Genomic DNA, 21,080 nt, shown 5'->3' on the forward strand with positions numbered 1-21,080 from the left:
ACATATTGTGGGTGTATTTATACTACCGGCTTTTATTGTTTAATTCCTCGACTTCTATGTTTATTTTGTTAAATCCTATTATCTGTGGTTAAGTCTCACACTGTTCCTTTGACTACGGCACACAAAATACAAGGACAAACACATAGCGATGACTTGCTTGTAAGAGAAAAAGTCACTCAAGATCAGTCACCACTAAGAGGCTCATATCTAACACTACCTCAAGCAGTTTCTCAAACCTTAGGGTTTATAGCTAAACATGTGTTGTCCTTTTGTAAATGAGCCCTTTGGAAATGAAACAGTGGAGGGTGCTCACCAAAATTTAATCTATCCCACATTAGGCATTAGTTGAAATGTCATCAGTTGTTTTCTCTGATTAATTCAGAAATGGAAAAGTCACTGCTTTTTTTGAGGACACTGTCTGTTTTGATGGAAAGCAGAAAATTCAGCTGTGCCATTTTTTTTTCTTTTAAAAGTGTTTATTCGCATGCAACTCATACTCAGTAAGAATTTAGTAAGTCCCAGTCTGCCACTGAAAAGCTCAGCTGCTTTGATTTAAAACGCTGTTCTTTGTGCTCAGCTGAAGCTCTCTTTTTCTTCTTCTGTAATTCTTCGCTCTTCCCTATTAGTACAGGTAAATTTAACATTTCTGCTCTTGGCCTGTAGAATTGCAGGTTCTCAGAAGTCTCTATTTCAAGAGGTTCTTCTGTCCTGGCTCTTTTTCCATCTGCAAGACAAATTTTATGAAGTAACTTCACATAATTTTGAATATAGCTTAATTTTGCACTGTTCAGTTTGGGTCAGTTGCACTAACAGAAGAGTTAACCTAAAGAGGCAGTTTCCAAATACAATCGTACCTTGGAAGTCAAACGGAATCCGTTCTGGAAATCCGTTTGACTTCCAAAACATTCAGAAACCAAAGCACTGCTTCCAAAAATAGTTTGTAAACTGGAACAGTCACTTCTGGGTTTGCGGCTTTCAGGATCCAAAATGTTTGAGAACTAAGCTGTTCGAAAACCAAGGTATGACTGTAGTCAAAATATTTTAAGGGTTCAAAGCTTCTCAAGAATTGCTATTGTGACCTCTCCTATCATTTTAAAATAGAACATAAATGTGGTGATGGTGGAGGTTACCTGCAGCTTCTATGCAAAAGAACACATTTGCAGAAGCAATGTTACACGGAATTCTGAATGTAGCTGCATGTTACTAGCATGACAAAATCTAGGCCTTTATACTTAAATGATCGAGTATTACATGTTACAAATTGAATATTTTCAGCTGTCTTTTTAATTCTCTCCTAACCTATTTCTAATTAATTGCTAAGGTCTAAGTGCTTTGCTCTGACCACAGAGAAGCATAGCGATAATGCTACTTTCTTTGTCTGCAGCTATAAGCTCCTACGGTCAAAGACACAAGCCACTGCTCATGTTTCAAAACCAGCTAGCCTCTTCAGTTCTTGGAGCTACCATGAGGGGTCAGGGGTGACTCTGTGGAAAGCTCCACTTGCATTTGCTGTTTTCCAGCGGTGCTTAAATCATCTTTAGCTCAGTTTACAAAAATGCACTCTAGCTCTAATCCAAGTTTAGAAATTTGTATCTTCATGCAAGTTGCTTACAGAAAAGTTGAGCTGCAGTTCGAGATTTCAGGCTTTCTTGTGGTTTAATTGCTTCTTGCACTGCATGCTCCCATTGCAAGATGGTCTGAGAAAAGAATTGCAAAAAAGTTTCAGTAGGCTTATTCACTTATTCAAAGCTAATAGGTCACCACTATAACTTGACATTCAGTGTGAATATGAGTTTACAGTTTTTCAAGTGTTGTTTGTTAATGTATGGCAGTTCCCCTGTGATTCAACAGTATTCAGCCAGTGCTGAGTGATATACAGTTGACTGAGCCATATGGAGTTTGCATAACAACTCACACAGTCTTAAAAAGGAAAACTAAAGTTCTGTTAAAAAGCGTATACAAGCCTTAATCTACTAATGGAGTATTAATGAGAGGAAGGCAGATAGGGAGATAGAGAGGTAATTCTCTAGGTTCTGAGTCATTTAGAAAATCCCCCCTTTTTACCACACAGGAAAATCACTTTTTACCACATAGGAAGATGCTTGCTATATGAAGTCAAGAAATAGTTCAAGAAGGTACATTAAAGCATACCTGCTCTGCCCATCCCTCTGTCTTGCAGCTATTATGATCAAATTCTTTCAAGGGCACCTCTGAATGAACGAGACCTATTTGTGTCTGGATCCAACAAACAACATCATTTGTGTCCTAGGTAAAAAGAAAAACCAAAACAAATCCCCTTAAAGAAATAATTGTCAACCAAAGTCTGACTTTATAGAAAGACAAATTTTTGACTTTTCTTTGAAACTGCGGTAAATATAACATGAGTTGCATTTCATTTCTGTGCTAAAAATGCTCCAGATATTCAGCAGAGCAGAAAAATATGTTCACCTTGAGGCAAGTTCCAGAAAGATCCAAACAATTCAGCTTTTTGAAAGGAAGCAGATACCTGAGTCCCAAACGGGTGATTCCTGGATTACCTATATAAAATCAAGAATATTGTATTAAATCTAAAATTAAGCTAAATTACAAAATAGTTTCAAGTTGCACGTAAATGATAAAGTGGATTAAGCAAAAGGACTGTTTGTAGTATAGATACAGCCCAGTAATTCAGAATAAATCTGCATATACCCGTATTTTTTGTTCTATAAGACGCACCAGACCACAAGTTTTTTTTTGGAGGAGGAAAACAAGAAAAAAAATATTCTGAATCTCAGAAGCCAGAACAGCAAGCGGTATTGCTGCGCAGTGAAAGCAGCAATCCCTCTTGCTGTTCTGGCTTCTGGGATAGCTGCGCAACCTGCATTCGCTCCATAAGACACACACACATTTCCCCTTACTTTTTAGGAGGGAAAAAGTGAGTCTTGTAGAGCAAAAAATACGGTACTTTACATAAGTAGGGGTGGTAAAAAGTTAATTGGTTTTTTTCTGGTAAACACGGCTCTACCCTAATATCTAGATATGGTTTGTTAGTTCCCAGGGACTGGAAGAAAATAAAAAAATACATAAATGCCTACAATATAAAACAGGTACTAATGGTTAAGTCAATATGGAAAGTCAATGTTAATGATATCCAGTACCTTAGTTTGTAATACAGGCAGCAATCGTTTCGCATTGGGGTTCCTTTCCAGGTCCCCATATACATCAGTGGAGTGCATATAAACTTGCCCCTTTCCACCCAGCCCCCATTCTGCCTTCTTTCAGGTCCATAAGGACCCGCACATCAGTGGTCACACGTCAAATGGATGCGCCTAAATGGTCACCACCTGTAATAGGGTTATGCACACTTGGATGAAAACCAAGTTCTAATAGTACATAGTAATCTTTCACCCGAAACTCTCCCAAACCACAGACTCATTGTGTCTAAAGTCTAGGCAGAAAAGACGACGGTCATCTTTCTGGTATGAAGTGAAAATGGTTTTATGCCCCCAAGCCTTTGGTGGCAATTGGTGGTGATCCTGTATGAACGTAGTGGTTATTTTGTGCTGTTTTAATTACATTTTCTTTGAATGAACACTCAATGTTTTATGTTTTGTATTGTTTTGTTGAATTTATGCATTTTGAATTCTGTTATTCTAAATTACTTTGGGCCTCCTTTTGATGTGCAAAGCAATCTGTGCAAACTAACCCTTCCACAACCATATACAACTCAGCCTTTCTAAGCTCTACATAACAGAGCCTCCCATGCAATCACTACCTTTGTTTCAAATGGTTTATCAAAGAAGTAGCTCAAAGCTATATCCAGTCCAGGGCTGGGTTCTGGTAGCTGACATGGAACTATATCAGATATTTGCTATGATGTAAATCTAGGATTACAGCCTCAGGGTCAGCCCATACAACAGCTACTAAAATGTATGGTTTCCATATTAAACTGTGCAATACAAAATTGCCTATTTCTGTTGCAGAATACACAGCACATTTTGACCATCTCTTGTGTAAACTGGACAGCAGCTGGTTTTAATCAACAATATTGAACAGCAGCTATTCTGGTTTCTATGTCTCTCTTGTAATGGGTACTCAATAGTGATTAATTTTTATTTATTAAATTCTTCTGAAATTGGCAAGGATGAATGTTGGATTACAATGCATATACCCTGTTTCCAACCTGAAGCTATACTTACAAGACAAATCCAATACTGAGAGATTTTCAAGGCCCCTTTTCATCACTCGGACAGGCGCTGTCATTTTGCGAAGACCAGCATCTGACAAGCAGTTATCTTTCAGGAGAAGCCGAGTTAAACTAAGGTAAATGTAAAAGCTACAATTATACATTTATTTATTTATTTAATAAAATTTACATATTGTTTTGGTAAGTAGATGGGAGTTTTGCAAAGCCAAAAGGAAAGTTCTAAAACTAAGCCAGCTGTGAGATATACAATGAGTAAAATTTGCTGAGTTTCAGACTTTCTGCATTTAAGACTGATTTATATTGCTACAGTTCTTTGAACAACAAAGCAAATGTTCACTTCCTCTGCAGCAAACTGGTACCTAGATAGTGTCCTGTTGGTGATATGGTCTAGCAGCTCATGCTCATCTCCAAGTTTACAGAAGGACAAATCCAAGCATGTCAGATCCCGGAAAGATTTAATTTCTTCAAGTTTTTCAGAAATAACTAGGTAACTGTAAAAGAGCAAACACAACTGTAAGATTCTGCACCCTTGTCCAGTTTCTTTCATTCCCATAGATTTAGCACCACCAACCAACTCTGTCAATGGGGGAAATGCCTATGAAATTACTTTAGTCCAGTTGAGATAGATATATATGTATTTTACAAAGCAACCAAGAATCTCCTCAATGCCCTGATCCAATATTCTGTTTCTGATTATGCTCTATTCTACAGTAAACCTGGAGTGAGGAACCTTTATCAGCACCAACAGACACAATTCCTCATGAGCAGCCTCCTAAGAATGGGTGGGCCAGAGGGAAAACTGGGCAGAGCTCCCAATATGGATTTTGCCTTTGTACCAGTAGGCTAGAAGGCTGATCGCCGAAGAATTGATGCTTTTGAATTATGGTGCTGGAGGAGACTCTTGAGAGTCCCATGGACTGCAAGGAGATCAAACGTATCCATTCTTAAGGAAATCAGCCCTGAATGCTCACTGGAAGGACAGATCCTGAAGCTGAGGCTCCAATACTTTGGCCACCTCATGAGAAGAGAGGACTCCCTGTAAAAAACCCTGATGTTGGGAAAGATGGAGGGCACAAGGAGAAGGGGACGACAGAGGACGAGATGGTTGGACAGTGTTCTCGAAGCTACAAACATGAGTCTGAGCAAACTGCGGGAGGCAGTGGAAGACAGGAGTGCCTGGCGTGCTCTGGTCCATGGGGTCACGAAGAGTCGGACACGACTAAATGACTAAACAACAACAACAACCAGTAGGCTAGTTCCTACACATGCTCACACATCCCTTTCTATCCCCCATCCAAGCAAGCAAGAAACATCATCAGAATTCAGGGACACATTCCACTCAAGCAAAAAATATCTGAGGGGAGTGCAAAGCAGAACTGGTGAGGGAGGTGATCTGGGGAGAGGCCAGACAGGAAGAGGGCATTTGGCCCCCAAGCCTAAGGTTCCCTGCCCCTGTGCTAAATAATCAGCTATGAGAAAGCCCGATACAAGAAACAGTAACAGTCCTAGTAAACCATATATATAACAGAAAGTTGTAAAAGAGCATCTCTTCTAGGAAAAATATATTTGGTGCAGATAAGACTATGAAGAAGAAGCCAGTATTCATTCCTAGATTTGCTGTGAAGAGTACAAAGAACCACACTAATAATCTGAGCCTAAATTTAGTTGTTTGGAAGCAATGTTCAATAAAGCTTATTTTCAACTAATTGCACTTAGGAAAGATAAAAGGATTTACATTTAAAGGCCAATACCGAATCTTATTTGTAAGGTGTAAAGCAATGCTATTGCTCCATTATTCCATACAGAAAAAGGTAAAGCTGCCAAAACAATAAAAAAGATAAAATAAAGTTTTTAGTTGGATGCCTTTCCAAACCTAAGTAAAGTGGTTTATGTTCCAAATTCAAATGCTATGAAGCACTAGGAACAGCCAGAACAGGCCACACAACAGTATTCTACCTTATTCACTTTGTATCCTTTTAATTTAGCTCTAGGCAGTGTGATTTGCTACTTTATTGAGGACTCCTTTAATGGGGGTGCAGATGTGCTACTATAAACAAGTTATGCATGCTTACCCATTTTTCAAGCATAGAGTCTGAAGCACTAAACTTCCATAAGCATCAATAAATTTTTGCAAAGCACAGAGTCCTGTTCTTGGTTCTGTAAATTTCTGTCTAGCATCTGCTGCATAGAAAAGCTTTTCGGCTATCTGTTCTGGAAAGTCAACCAGTGAATCAACATGATGAATGTTGTCAGCAATGTAACTCAGAACGAGGCTGAAGAGAGATTTGGCAGAATAGCGAAGACTTCCCTTCTTTGTGTAAGTGAAGATGAAGTGATCTGTCCTTCCATTGTCATTTTCCCTATTCACACAGAGCTCAACAGAAAATCCTTTGGAAAAGAGTCTTGAAGGCCTTGGCTTTGGATCACTGTTGTTTACTCCTTCTGATGCTTGATTTGCCTTATACAGCTGTCCATTTTCCCGAACGTAGACAGATCCTCTATCTGGAAAGTTTTCCGCATAGAGATAGCATGACATTCCTCTTTAAAGTTTCTGAGAGAGGAAACAAACAAGGTAAAGCATAAAACAAAGCAAAAAGGGATTTAATCTGGGGAATGTCTACGTGTATGATTTCTACAGTGTCACAAATGTGCTAGAGTTTACACTTTTTAAAACAAAACAACAAGCAAACAAACAAAAAACAAGTTCTCAGTGGCTGATATGGTTAGGCATAGTGGATACTTTGAGACAGAATTCTCTCCCTTTGAAAAAAATATATATAGGAAGAGATGAAAAGGCTGTTGTTTCAAAGTGGCTGGGCATTCTTTCCTCACTCCTTGGTTGCACAGAATTTTGAGTTGCATCCTCCAAAATAGAGACAGGATTGTATCTATGACTGAGCAGAGAATGAAATCAACCACTACCCCTAGCCTCTAAAGGCTACAATCCAACAAATTTTGAGCTTGAGGGAGTCACACCCATGATCACTAGCAGGATCTCTACTACCCACATTATGCCCTAAGAATGCCTTCCAAACATTCTGGATAATGTATTTTTATCCTACCATCCCCATCAAAGGAGCCCAAGACCACAAACGGCAAAGTAACAAAACAGCACAAGTAAAAACAAAATCAAAACATTTAAAAACTAAGAACTAAAAACAAAAGCACACGCCGTACTGTGTGTGTGCAAGGGTGATGCAATATTTTTAAAGATTCTTCCAAGTCAAAAAGCTCCCTGCACTTCAGTTAACTGGGGAGAGGGCGCTAAATCCTTTCTCCCAGTTCTATTAAACGCGACGAGTTTTTGTTTGGAGTGCGGGGGAGGGGGCCATTCAAATACGTGACACCGGAGACTTCCCCGTCTCGTCCTGCACGTCTGAATGCAGAATGCTCACAACTCCACTCCGCAAACTCGTGCTGCATAACGCGCAGACCGTTTCGCGACCATAGACATAATAAAGACAAACTACCGAGGTGGGGAGGGGGAAAATCTGCGCCACTGGGGCCTCAGTCCTCCAGGCTAGCGGGCAATATGCACCTTGGGAGCCTCGAGGGCTTTCGGCGACGAGGCAACACCTGCGCGGCTTCTCCTGAATGCAGGCGCAGAGCCCGAAGGAGTCTCGGAAGCAACGCGCCCGAAGACCACAAATATAGGAAGGAAGACGAGAGTCACACCCTCCCATTAGCTGCGTGATTTTGGGTCTCGTCTCCTATTATTTTGTATGGTCAGGCTGCAATCCTACCTTACTTGGCATCAAGGCCACTGAGGTCGGGGGTGGGGTGTGGGGCTCACACCTAAGTAGACATATGCATAGGATTGCAGAAGTTAGAGAGGTAAAAAGCTCGATGCTATTGCACGAAAGCTGCACGGGGGGAGGCTTTAAGAAAGGGCTGGCGAATTTAACTTGAGCTGGTTTGGCTGCACACTCAAGTCAGCTCAGGTTTGTGACTGCGAGGTGTGTGTGTGATATGCCGCTGTCACAGCCCTACGTCTGCAAGTTGCAATACAGGGATAATGGTAGGATTCAGACGACACGAGTCCCTCTTAACAGCGCAATCCTCTTATGTATGCACGACTTAGAAGTAAAGCCTCGATGAACTCAGCGGGACTTACTGCAGCAATGGACGTACCCAGGATTTGCTCTCAGCAGGTAAGGGTGCCTAGGATTGCAGCCTTCGCTGAAATCTGTGGGGCTTCAGTTAGTCGCCGCGGCTAACTTTAGACCCTGATTTCAACGCAAGGATGGCTGCAATCCTAAACCCACTTACTTGGGGAGCAAGGCCCATTGGATTCCCTAGGACTTACTGCTGCGTAGGCACCATTAGGATTGCGTTGTTCGTCTGGATCCAAACCAACAACTTCGAACTGTTGTCTGCATTTGTAGCATACAATTTTCAGGTGCCTCTCTGGTGGGTTGCGGGGGGGAGTCGCATTTTCCACGAGAGCTGTCCCCCGAGTCAGAGAAAACACGTGCTCCACCATTATTTGCCTAGATACCTTTTGAGGGGCCGGGATGCTCGTTGCAGCAGCAGCTGCTGCCGCCGGTTTCGGCCTCCTAGGTAGGGATTTCTCCGTTATTTCCTAGGATCACCCATCCGTTTTGCCCCGGAGACGACAGAAAACATGGCGCCAAAAGCAACCAGGAAGCAGCAGAGGTAGAAATGGCTGGTCACGCCTCTTCCTGGGTTTTCCCTTCGAGTCGGGATGGGCTGCTAGGCAACCGGGCAACGTTTCTCCGTAGATGCAAGAGGCCTTTTAGGAAGCGAATTTTCCCGAGGGTGGAGAAAACATGAAATTCACGGACTACTGCCTTAGCTCCGAAGGAACCGATGTGATTCAAGCAACATCAAGTGATGAAAAATACCCGCCAGAAAATATCACGGATGGGTAAGGTCTTGATCCTGATGAAAGTAGCAGGCTCTCGCCTTGTAGCGCCTGATTATTGCTATTATATATCATGAGCTTTCGTGGACTAAAGTTCACTTTTTGGTGTATATATATAAAAAGGTTTGCTTCCAGGTTAATGAATGGTTTTTTACATCCTCAACTCGCATAATTATTTCCTTTGGGTTGGAAGTAAAACCCATCCATTTGGTTTCCGAAATGCTTTTAAATATGAACTTGAGCGTCATGGAAGAATATAGTATTTGTAGCCAGTGGTCCCCCCCCTAAAACAAATGTTTAGGGGTACTCTCATTTTCCTACTCATATTGAAATACTGCCCCTCAATGAGGCCAAACTTAGATTCACAAAATGTTTAGGGGTATTCGTACCCCTGTGCCCCCCCCAGGAAAAAAGCACTCTTTGTCGCATTTGTGTCACACATTCAAATAACAGTATAGTTGTAATAGGTTGCCATACTGTAGAATATAGGCTGAAAGAATTAGAGTCTTATGGGTACGTCCATTAGCTGGGGGTGAGAGACTAGGTCATTTGAAGGTTTGATTTTTTTGTTTAACATATTAACGGGTAAATCTTAATTATTTTTAATTTATATTTAGCTTGTCATTATGACATATAAAACACCTCATATTAAGTTGTACCTTGTCTCAAAAAGTGTAACATATCTATAATCCTGTTCTGGTACCATGTAAAATATAATATGATTCCCCCCCCTCTATCATTTAAGGTCCTTGATACCACTGTTTAAGGACCTTCCATAGAATATCATGGAAGAATTCCAAATATATGGTGAAAACAGTAATATAGTTAATGCTAACGTTTACTATGTTAAAATGCAACATTGGTATTGGAATGTTGGATGTCTTTATTATTGTAAATTGAATAAAATTTCTCTGTTACAGATATATCTACAATATATTTCTAACATTTTGCATTCATACAGGTTATTTCACTCTCTCTTAACAGAAAATCTGAAACCTTTTGGACAACAACTGGGATGTTTCCACAGGAATTTATTATTTGTTTTCATAAATGTGTAACTATTAGCAAACTCACAATCCAGTGTTATTGTGGTAAGTTGATGTTATACAGCATGGTTTTAATTTCTGAATTAACGCCTTTCCCTGCAAAAATATATGTTCTTTTTGCTTTAGGGCACAATCCAAGCCCTCCCTCCTGCTGGTGGGCTTTTGTGTAGCAGTGGATCTGTATTCCTGCTTCTTGTGGCCATAGCGGTTGGTGGGGAGAGGCAGATGATCAGGCCCAAATTGGACTAGATCACTGTGCCAGCTCCAGGTCCCAGTGCTGTTGCATGACATCAATGATTCTGGCTTGGTATCCATAAGATTTATGGCTGATTTAGCCCTGCCCCAGCCCACCATTGGAAGGCCCTTTTTCAGTGCCTTCCAGAGGTTACTGCCAGAAGGCAGCTCTCCACCTATCCACCCATTTTTGGGGCGGCGTGGGGAGTGGGAAATTGGTTCTCACAGCAGCCCTATCCACCTGCACATTTGGCAACTAGCAGGGGCCCGCACAACTAGCAAAGCTGAGGAACACTAATCAGTGAGGTTTTGTGTAGGGTTCTGCACTTGTAGTTCTATATAGGTTAGAGCCAGCTGTGTAGGAAACTGTGAATGTGGGTGCTAGTTTGTGTATGAAAGTACAATGGATAAAGTACAACCGCTTGTGGGGGTTTTTCACATGCAGAGGGGATTCAACTCATCACAAGGTTATAGATACTTCCCAAATGCAACTCAGCCTAGATTTTCTGTGTCTTTTAACAGTTCTGTATCTGATACTATCTGTGATTTGTCATAATTAATGAAATCTTAGGCATGATTGAACATTAATATTCTAATGTAAAGGCTAAGTACAACTTTGTCGATGAATTTTGTGTGAAACTAGGCAGCCTTAACCAAGGATTTCTTTTCTTAACACTGTCCTTAGTGCAGACATTACGGATTGAAAAAAGCGTGTCTAAAGATCCAGTTGATTTTGAAGAATGCATTGAAAAAGGTAATTCTTTACTTGATGTAACAGTTCTACTTAGGAGGATGATTGCAATTTAATGTACAAATCAGTTAAGGCCGCAATCCTATATCTCTTATTAGAAGGAAGTCCTATTGAACTCATTTGGAATAAGTTTGCATATACGAAGCAGGACTAGGATCAAAACACACTTCTGTGATATCTAAGGAACCGATGGCTGGTTCTCCACAACTTTCAGATGCTGACTTGTTGCTGTTGCCTGCTTATAACTTGTGTTGTGCCATTCATTGAACAATTTAGTGCATTTTATATTACCCCTTCTTGGTTGGTTGCTATGATTATTCAGATATTGTATATGAAGTACTTGGAGCACTTAGCAAAAGTGATCTATAAATATCTGTTACTATTTGGAACCCAGATGGTAATTTCTTACCTTCCATGACAATATTTTTCTGGGAAGCGATTAAATGTTTCCTTTGTCTATGTCTGCAATTGGTCTAAGAGTATTTTTTAAAAATAATATAGCAGTGAAAATATAGTACATTTTGAAGGGTCTTTGATAACCTTGGGTAGATTATTATGGGAGAAGTTGCTAATTTTAAACTATTTTTAAGTGGATTACATTGTGGCCCTAATGAAGCTTGTGACATACCATCTACAGAGTGTGTTAACTTTATTGGAGTTAATTTAGATCTTTACTAGGATTATGAGTTTTTATGCTCCAGTGAATTTTCAGATCCAGAATCCAAGCATCATGTTACATATTAAGGTGCTGCTTGTTTGTTTAATGTTCAGAGCTGCAACATAAAGAAGGAGAACTTCAAACAGAAGAATTTTCGGTAAGTATGTGCCATCTAGCATTAATGCAGTGTATGCAAAGAGTGCATAATGAATTTGTGGGGAAATCTTTAGTCAGCAAGGTAATGTAGACATTAGTAGGAGCTTGATAAAATCTGAAGCAATGTTTTCATGTTCCTACTATTATATATATATGCCTATGTTACATTTAACTGCTAAAACATAGAGGCCTTTGACAGTTCCATATCTGAACCAAAGTATTTTATATTTTTGAGTGATGACAGTTACCATTAGGGATTATGAACACTGACTGGTTTATGTATTTTTGCACATTTGCAGTGCAATCCTAAGCAATGTTTGCTAAGAAGTAAGTCCCATTAAGCTCAATGGAGCTTACACATCAGTAAATGTATTTAGGATTGCACCCCCTGTACTGTGCAGGATTGTCAATATTCATCATTTTTTACATTAACTGTATTATATGTGTATATGTGTGAAAAGGAAGAGTCATAATTATATCTATAGCTATATCTTAACACTAAATGTGTAGTAATTTCTCATGATACAACTTCTATCACCATAGTTTGCTAAATTCCCAAGCCTCTTAAATATTAAGCAAAAAGCAGTAATATAGAGGAACACTGATTCAGATCAAATTTTAAAAAATCAATCTGAAATTTACTTAGTAGCCTGATCTTGACCATACCTGTCATCAGCTCACTCCTGTAACCTGAGTGTAATTTGGGGAGTTTTATACTACGTCTTTAGTATAGCAAGATTTAGATTCGGATTCTTTCTAGCATACAATGGTTTATTTTTCAATTAACTAAGTATTCCCATGCTGAGTATCAAACAACTACAGAATACATTTCATCTAAAACTAAGTGATTTCAAGTCATATTGATTTCAGTTTTTGTAAATTAAAAAAGCTCTTAAATCTCTCACATTGAAATTATTGCCATTGAAAAATGCTTCACTTGCACTGAATTGTGCCCATAGTTCTATAACTATTGATGTTGTTATTATTATTATTTCTTTTTGGCAGTTTCCTGAGCTCCAAGCGACATACTTGCGATTCATTATTTTGTCTGGCTTTGATGCTTTTGTGTCAGTTCATAGGGTGATAGCAGAAGGAATAACACAAGATAGTGAAAACCAAACTTAATGTGCTGCAATCACAACTGTATAAATATTGTACTGATATTTGTATTATAGATTATGTAATCCAAGCATTAAAGTATGTTTTCTAAACTGTGTCTTTTGTATATCTTTGTCACAGACTTTTTTGTTGTTGGTAAATTCTGTTAAACTATGTAGTAAATATGATACCTCTGTTCCAGTAGAACTCATCACTTCCTTAATCTAAGTTTATAAATGGAGAGCTCCTATTCAATCATGTCCTGACCCCATTTGAGAGACATTCCGGACAACCTCCATTAATCTGAGACTATTTGAAATATTCCCCGCATTTTGGCCACTTCAGTGCTGGAGTGTTAGCCACTGTTATGCATCAAGAGGTCCTCTGGCACAAAGAAATTTTACAGTACTGTCAGAGCATTCAAAGTGGAGTGAACCACTTGTGAACAAATGTTTACCTATCTGTTTCAGAAGTATCCCTGACAGTTTTGATATCCCCTTTTATGAGTATGTGAAGTTCAAGCTTCTTGACAGAAAGATCAAATCAACATCTGAGCACACCCTGACCAATGCACTTACATCCATTGGATCCCAGTCAAGGTTCAATTTTGCTCAGGATAGCAACCCAGGGGGACAGGGAGTACATTATAAACACCCAAGAAAAATCACAAACTGCTGAATGTAACTGAAACTAATTACTTGGTTTATTGATATATAAACAATAGAGATGAAAAATTGGAGATGATGTGAAATAGAATTATAAATGATACAGAACGCATACAGAAAATAGAATATATAGTAATGAATACAAAATACGATTAAATATTTAGCCATTGGATATGATTTGCATATTGATTAACAAATGGCATGCACTGACAAAGCAATCAATCCAAGTGAATAGCACAACAGCTATCTCCCTCCAATCGATCTGTTGTAAATAATTCTACGTTCCTAGCATATTAGAGCAATGAAATTCATAGTTCCCAAACTTACAGCAATAGACCAGATCCTGTGGACCAGATTGTGAAGCAAGGTGGAAAGCAGCAGGAAAGGATAAAACCATAAACCGTGCAACCCTCCCCTCCCCAAATAAAAGATGTAGAAGAACTGAGCCTGCCTTTTCTATCAATCAGCAAAGGGACTATGGGGCTGGATCTTTCCATTAATTTTTTTCTTTCAGTTTTACTGTTTGTATGGACATACTCCCATAAACATGGGCTATGTATTACCATAATCCATATGGGAGAAGGAAGAAGGATGAACAAACGGGACCCTGTTGTACAAGTGGTTCTTCATGAAGGGACCTTTGACACACTACCAGCATCAGTTTGCCAAAACATGTTAGGCTCTCACTTTGTTTAGGTGATGTGGTTGCTTTTCTGCCACTCTGCAGAATACCAAGTCACTGGAAGCCTTGATTGAAAACAGCAAAAATGTGCACTCAGATTCAAGCAGCTTTCATAGGAAAGAGCCAGACACGGTACAATGTCCATTTTACTCCTATATGACTGTTCTACCATATGCACAGAACATATCATCAGGGTTGGGTGTGATGCACATGTAGGCCAAGCAAGACCCAGATAAGTAATGGTTAGGATCAAAAGGACCATATGACTAGTCTCAGATACACAAAGGGCCTTTGAGCTTGCAGTTTCTCAAAGAGTAGCTTTTCACATCACATGCCATACTGCTTTTGAAACTGGTGAGAATTTCAAGTGTATTTTGGTAATTATGGCAAGGGTGGAGAACCTGTAGCCCTCGACATATTGTTGGAGTCCAGGTCCTATCAGGCTAAGGCAGCATGTTCAACCAAGCACTCCATACGGCATGGGGTTCCCGGTTTGTTTTTTTATGCCAAATATAAAATAATCTCAACAGGTACATTTGTATACTTGGGAATGCTTGGAATATCTTAAGAAGACAGATTCATAGGTAGTGTTAACAACAACAAATAAAGGTAAAGGTAAAGGGACCCCTGACCATTAGGTCCAGTCGTGACCGACTCTGGGGTTGTGGCGCTCATCTTGCTTTATTGGCCAAGGGAGCTGGCGTACAGCTTCCGGGTCATGTGGCCAGCATGACTAAGCTGCTTCTGGCGAACCAGAGCAGCACACGGAAACGCCGTTTACCTTCCCGCTGGAGCACTACCTATTTATCTACTTGCACTTTGACGTGCTTTCAAGCTGCTAGGTTGGCAGGAGCAGGGACCGAGCAACGGGAGCTCACCCCGTTGCAGGGATTCGAACCGCCGACCTTCTGATCGGCAAGTCCTAGGCTCAGTGGTTTAACCCACAGCGCCACCTGCGTCCCAACAACAACAACAACAAATAGTGTGCTATAATTGCACACTAGCAACTAACTAGTACACTAACATTGCTAGCTGGACAGATCCACCTAAAATTACAGTATTCCTTCCAAGGCATTTGTTCTAGCAATGGTCTGAGTTGGATGAATATTCAGGAATCTTCTGGCATCAAAATCTCTCCTGCATATTATCTATCCAATACAGCCTTAGAAAACAGAGAACTTAAAGTGATCTGTTATGGAATAAGCCTCCGTCTTTCACCAATGCAACCACCACCATCCAGCATTCTGTAGTTGGTGTTTCTCCTTTGCTCCTTTTGACAATATCAAACGATGACACTTAAAAACAGCAAGCCTGTAAAGATGGTATGAGACAGTTTGATCATAATAATTTAATATATTGTTTCTGTTAATATTTTTTTTTGTGTAAATCAGGTCACAGCCACTTGTTTTAAGCTATGACCATCATAGACAAATATTAATAGAAACAAGACTAATAAATCTATAAAATAAAGTAAGAATTGGTTGTATCCAAAGAAGTTTTCCTGTTAGCGCCAAGACTTGCATGAACACTAGAACTTCCCCTCCCAACATCCTTCTCCCTGCAATCTCATCCAGAGGGCAGAGCGACCCTCTCGAAATATTATAGGGTAAGAAAGGGAGAGGAAGTTCTATTGTGCAGGCAGAAGTCTATGCACTAATGGGATTACTTCATGGGTTGTATGTAGCCTTTAATCAACAGACTATGATGTTACTGTATTGTTCACATACGAGATTGTTATTAGGCCTGTTTTATAGTTCTAAAGCAGCTTTTCCAAGACTTCACGTACCTCTTCTGGGTGATAATTCCAGGGTCCCACTCCACCCTGTAAAAGGAGAAATACCATTATTATGTCTCTGAGCAATTTCTAGGGAGGAGGATGCAGGTTGTACAAAAGTGATGCAATTAATTACGGATATTCCTCATCTTCATGAAAAGTATTTAGTGAGACAATATTTGGCATCAGCTAATTATTTAACAATTAGATGTCAAATATAGAATTCAAAATGGTTTGCAATTATACAAATACTGTATCTCCCAACTAAGCTATTGTTTTCCATCTCATGTGAGATGAGAGGCAAAATTACACAAGTGATTACACTGGGAGAAAGGGTGAGAAATAAATTCAAGGAACTAAATAAATGCATGCTGTGTTTTTTTGTTAAGAAAAGCAGACTTGGACAGCTGTTGTTCTGAACAGATAAGCAGACACATCGCCCTCCTGCATTTCCTTCAGGTTCAAGTCACTCCCAAACTGCTTTTTCTCCCACAAGGTCCCAGGTGCTTGTTCATCCTTACAAACAAGTCCATGGAATCCCACAGGGCAAGGAGGAAAGGAACTAGGTTTGGAAACCTTAAGCTGGAAGAGGGTTAAACACCCCTTTATCTCTAGTCTGCTCAGCTCAGAATGGCAACCCTCCAAACCTGATTTCCTTCACACATTTCTTTGCACATATTTACATGTAATGCATATTTTGCAACTATACAAGCATGAGAGAGAAACACAATGTAGTTGCCAGCGTAGCTAACAGGGTGCCCTCCAGATTTTGTTGGACTAAAACTGCTGGAGTAAAACTTCTGGAGTCTTTTCTTGAAGGCACTACGCAGGTTACCCCTGCAGTAGACTACTGTATCTCTTTCTCTTTAAGGAGATTCAAGTTGCAGTTCTCATAGGATCAAATCTTGGTAAAGTTAATGACATTTAGAAACAGATAGGTAAATTCAGGAGGCCTGCTAAGTCAAGGCGGATTCCACGTTAACTCTAAAAGAAGACAATGCAATGGATGTAGTCTCCACTTTCATGAGAAGGTTCTTGGTTGACTCACACAAGGGTAGGAATTATTCCGTACTTTTTCTTAATAATATGATCTAAGGCACTCAGGCTACCCAGACCAACTATCATGTTGTGATACATGCTGTGCTGATTGCAAGGGTCCTACCAAACTAATAACATTTTTATTACCTTGTAGATAGTATTTCCTTTTTGAAGGACATAAAGCCTTTCTGGTAGAGCTGCATACTTGGAACTGCTTAGGTTCTCCATTGTGTCTACAACCACTGGACATGAGGGATTCTCTTTCAGTAGGACCTGTGCAGCCTGGATACGATCTTGGAGGGTTTGATGACTTTTAATTGCAATATTGTTCTTAAAAGCCCATCCATCTAAAGCAAACAGCATGATTAGGCTAATCATATAGCATCTAGTCATAGCAACATTTATTAATAACCTTCAGAATTGTAGAATTGTATGTCGGAGTATTAAGTTGGATAATAAAATTTGTATTTTAATCCAGTTTTTACTGATTTATAAATGAGGCAAACTTGGCAAAAGGTGGTATTCAACCTAAGTTTTATTTGGAGTAGATCTATTAAAATTATTGAACCTAACTTTGCCATGTTTATTAATTTCAGTGGGTGCATTCTCAGTGAAACTTAGTTGAATACCACCCAAAGTATTTAAGTCCTCATTTTTAAAATGGTTGTGGCTAATACTGAGACCAAAAGGTTAACATATTTAGATGTATACAAGCACTTTCTTGCATCTTCTAATCCCTTTTAAGAAATTAACAAAACAGATACAGGGAATCTGTGACCTTCCAGATATTGTTGGACTACAACTCCCATCATCCCTGACCATTGACCATGGCTGGCTATGACTGATGGGAGTAGGAATCCAACAACATCTGGAGGATCACTTGTTCCCTGTTCCTGAATTTAAAATATGCTATAGTAGTTTAGTTACTGTCTATATGCTATGACAGTAATGGGGCACCTGAGGCCCAGGGGTGAGGGCAAATGTGGCCTTGCAGGCCTCTCTATCTTACCCTTAAAACTATCCCCAAGTGATACGCCCTCCTCAGCCATGCTCCTCACCAGCCCTGATTTGTACCCTCCTTGAGTGTTTTTGCTTAACTGGATAGAGGATAGAGAGGGATGTGTGAATGTGTGTAGAAATTACCCATAGTAATCTTACTTTACCTGAGGCATGAGCTTCTTCAATGTAGATTATAAGGAAATCTGCTGCAAATCTGAAGTCTTCGATGAGCTTCTTGAATTCGCCGAATTTGAACATAAATGAAGGTCAGGTACAGCTTCCAAATGCCAAGACCAAAGGCCTCGTTTCTGCAACAGACATAAGCAGTCTTCAAAGTGTAATGAAACTTACTATAATTCTAGTGTTTTCCTTAAAAAGTAAGTAAAGAGTTCTGCCACATTCCTTGTACACGCAGGACATCTAATATTTGATCCTATGGGAACTCAAACCTTGGGAGACAAGCAGGATGGCATTCTACTAATGTATCCCATTACAGCAAGGATTTCTGCTTGCACAATGGGACTTCCTCTGCTCCTCTGTGCAAACCCTGCACCCTCCGCAAATCTGTTCCATTGGGTTAGGGAAACCCATAGAATGCATTTAATGGGGGAGGGGGAGGAGAAGGGGATGGAACAATTGCCTTAGCTCTATGCCGGATTCCACACATACACTTTCCAGTATGCTAAGGGTGCTTCCATTTATCCTGCAACTCAAATGGGCCACCTACAACCTCATAGAATTATATAACTGAAGAGGTGGAAAGGACCACAAGGGTCATCTTGTCCAACCCCAGAAATGCAGGAATCTTTTCACCAATGTGAGGCTTGAACCCATGACCCTGAGATTAAGCGTCTCATGCTCTACTGACTGAGCTAGCCATTATGATCTTCATGGTATCTGATAAGTTGTGGGTGAACATATCAGACGACACAGAGATTCTTCAAACAGCTCTTGTTTATTCACAGGGCAGGCCAGAACTGAAGGGTTCAGCCATCCTGCTTATATAGAGCTCCACTACAATGCAACAGTAACAACTTTCTGTAACTATCCAATCACTGAACGTCACTTTCAATTCCTTATTTGCATATGTGGACCTGAGTGAAAACTATCTACAGTATCCCCCTGCTGGCTCAGGGTGAGAACTTCAGTACAGTGGTACCTCGGGTTACATAGCTTCAGGTTACATACGCTTCAGGTTACAGACTCCGTTAACCCAAAAATAGTACCTCAGGTTAAGAACTTTGTTTCAGGATGAGAACAGAAATTGTGCTCTGGAGGCGCGGCAGCAGCAGGAGGCCCCATAGGCTAAAGTGGTGCTTCAGGTTAAGAATAGTTTCAGGTTAAGAACGGACCTCCGGAACGAATTAAATACTTAACCTGAGGTACCACTGTACATAACAGTATCACCCTTTCATGACAGTCTATGAAATATCTTTCTTTGGTTCTTATTCCAAAACACATTTTGCCTCAGTCATACTCGACAACCAAGAATGCGCAGACCATACAGTGTAAGTTTTGAGAATGTGCATATGCATGTTTTGACTTTTCTGTGCATTTTAAAGACAGTGCAGTTATTTATTAGAAAGTGCAGCTTAATGATTGAAGAGTATGTTGTAAGAGAGAGCAAAGTGTGTTTTGTGTTTGTTCTTTGTCCTGACAGTACATTTGGGCAACCTGGAGCTTTAGTAATCACTGTCTCTTTTCTAGACCCACATCATGTACTTAAAAGAAATTCAATGCATTTTCAAAGCATATGGTTACCGGAAACTGTCATTTTCTCTCCTCCCTCTTGCCAGAACTACAATTCCTTACACCCTTACCAGTCCCCATAATTCTTTGAGGGAAGTTATGTGCTTTGAATGTATGGTCTGGATCTGACCAGGGAGAAGAGAGTCTGAGATCTGCTGCTGGAGTTCTTCTCAAGTCATTAATATGCACATGAAGGAAAGACCTTGCCATTTCACCACCCAATTTGTTCACAGTTAATTCCAGATAGTTATATCTGGCCTGAGTTGTTTTGTGCCTTTTGTAACCTTCCCCAATTTTCTAAATATGCTCTGGCTCAATTCAGGCTGCACACCCACCCACTTAATTATTGTTTAATGTGGTGTCTAAATTGTCAAACCATGGTTCACGATAAGCTAACAGTACAGAATCAGAAACCATGTTTTGAAATGAGTTGCCAAACAGCAGTTTGTGTTAACAAATACCAGGAGACCTTTAAAAATATTCAACTTACCATGCATGAAGTCCAGTATGTGACGTATTTCCCCTCTAAAATCTACTAGAGGGGTGTTAGGAGCAGGACAGCCTTGAAACACTTCGTCTTCTAGCCTTTGCCATCTGACTTTCAAGACAAAGAGTAAGTACTGGAAACTGAAGAAAGTTGGACCCCAGTTTTCATAGTCGAAACTGGGGTTTCTTGCCATGCTGCTCTTTCCCCCTTGTTTCAAAATATATCTCTTCGTGGTAGCTGGGAATAAGATCAAGCAGATTTTACCAACAGCCGTAAAGAAGCACACTTCAAAGAGAATCCAGAGTTTTTGCACAAATGTCCTGATTTTGAACATCTTGCCAGAATGAGAGACTGCTGTGTTGTGCAAAGTTGAGAGAGGGGGAAAGTAGATGAAGTAGCTTAGCTTTTGAACATGCATATGCAAGACTTCTGCTATTGGCTCACCAACTGCCATTCTAAAGGTTACGGTAAATGAAATGTTAATCAGAATAAATAATTTGCAGTTTCCAGGAATCAAGGGTGTATCCCTTCTGCTGTGCTGTAGGGTTTGTACTTGTTCCAATAGTATTTCGGTGCACCAATTATTACTGCTGGAAGATTCAGAACCAGGATCACATTTTAGAATGATTTAATTTGTTTGAACTGAGGAATATGAACAGGAATTACATTTTG

General features: G+C 40.0%; 3 protein-coding genes across 6 annotated transcripts; 1 reads left to right on the plus strand and 2 right to left on the minus strand.

The window, feature by feature from the left end:
* Positions 1-454: 454 nt before the first annotated feature.
* Positions 455-8,827, minus strand: LRRC42 (leucine rich repeat containing 42). Of its 4 annotated transcripts, none has more exons than XM_083619481.1 (8): positions 8,685-8,827; positions 6,259-6,737; positions 4,546-4,677; positions 4,179-4,297; positions 2,449-2,537; positions 2,152-2,265; positions 1,613-1,697; positions 455-724 (listed from the first exon to the last, which is right to left on the minus strand). In XM_083619481.1, the coding sequence occupies exons 2-8, from the start codon at positions 6,720-6,722 to the stop codon at positions 498-500; spliced, it is 1,230 nt and encodes a 409-aa protein (XP_083475607.1). In that variant the 5' UTR covers positions 6,723-6,737; positions 8,685-8,827; the 3' UTR covers positions 455-497. The 4 variants fall into 4 exon arrangements, with proteins under 4 accessions (XP_083475607.1, XP_083475610.1, XP_083475608.1 ...); XM_083619484.1 differs by lacking the exon at positions 8,685-8,827 and adding an exon at positions 8,493-8,631; XM_083619482.1 differs by lacking the exon at positions 8,685-8,827 and adding an exon at positions 7,725-7,872.
* Positions 8,828-8,935: 108 nt separating this feature from the next.
* On the plus strand, positions 8,936-13,127 carry IFT25 (intraflagellar transport 25). Its single transcript, XM_083619523.1, has 5 exons — positions 8,936-9,074; positions 10,056-10,162; positions 11,037-11,105; positions 11,874-11,917; positions 12,922-13,127. The coding sequence occupies exons 1-5, from the start codon at positions 8,977-8,979 to the stop codon at positions 13,039-13,041; spliced, it is 438 nt and encodes a 145-aa protein (XP_083475649.1). The 5' UTR covers positions 8,936-8,976; the 3' UTR covers positions 13,042-13,127.
* A 568-nt stretch (positions 13,128-13,695) lies between these two features.
* Positions 13,696-20,877, minus strand: DIO1 (iodothyronine deiodinase 1). The gene is made up of 4 exons (XM_083619518.1): positions 20,412-20,877; positions 18,337-18,480; positions 17,321-17,520; positions 13,696-16,183 (listed from the first exon to the last, which is right to left on the minus strand). Exons 1-4 carry the CDS (start codon positions 20,860-20,862, stop codon positions 16,118-16,120), a joined length of 861 nt encoding a protein of 286 aa, XP_083475644.1. The 5' UTR covers positions 20,863-20,877; the 3' UTR covers positions 13,696-16,117.
* Positions 20,878-21,080: the final 203 nt, after the last annotated feature.

The sequence above is a fragment of the Podarcis filfolensis genome, assembly GCF_964270895.1.
Source record: "Podarcis filfolensis genome assembly, chromosome: 6".
NCBI classification, from domain to species: domain Eukaryota; kingdom Metazoa; phylum Chordata; class Lepidosauria; order Squamata; family Lacertidae; genus Podarcis; species Podarcis filfolensis.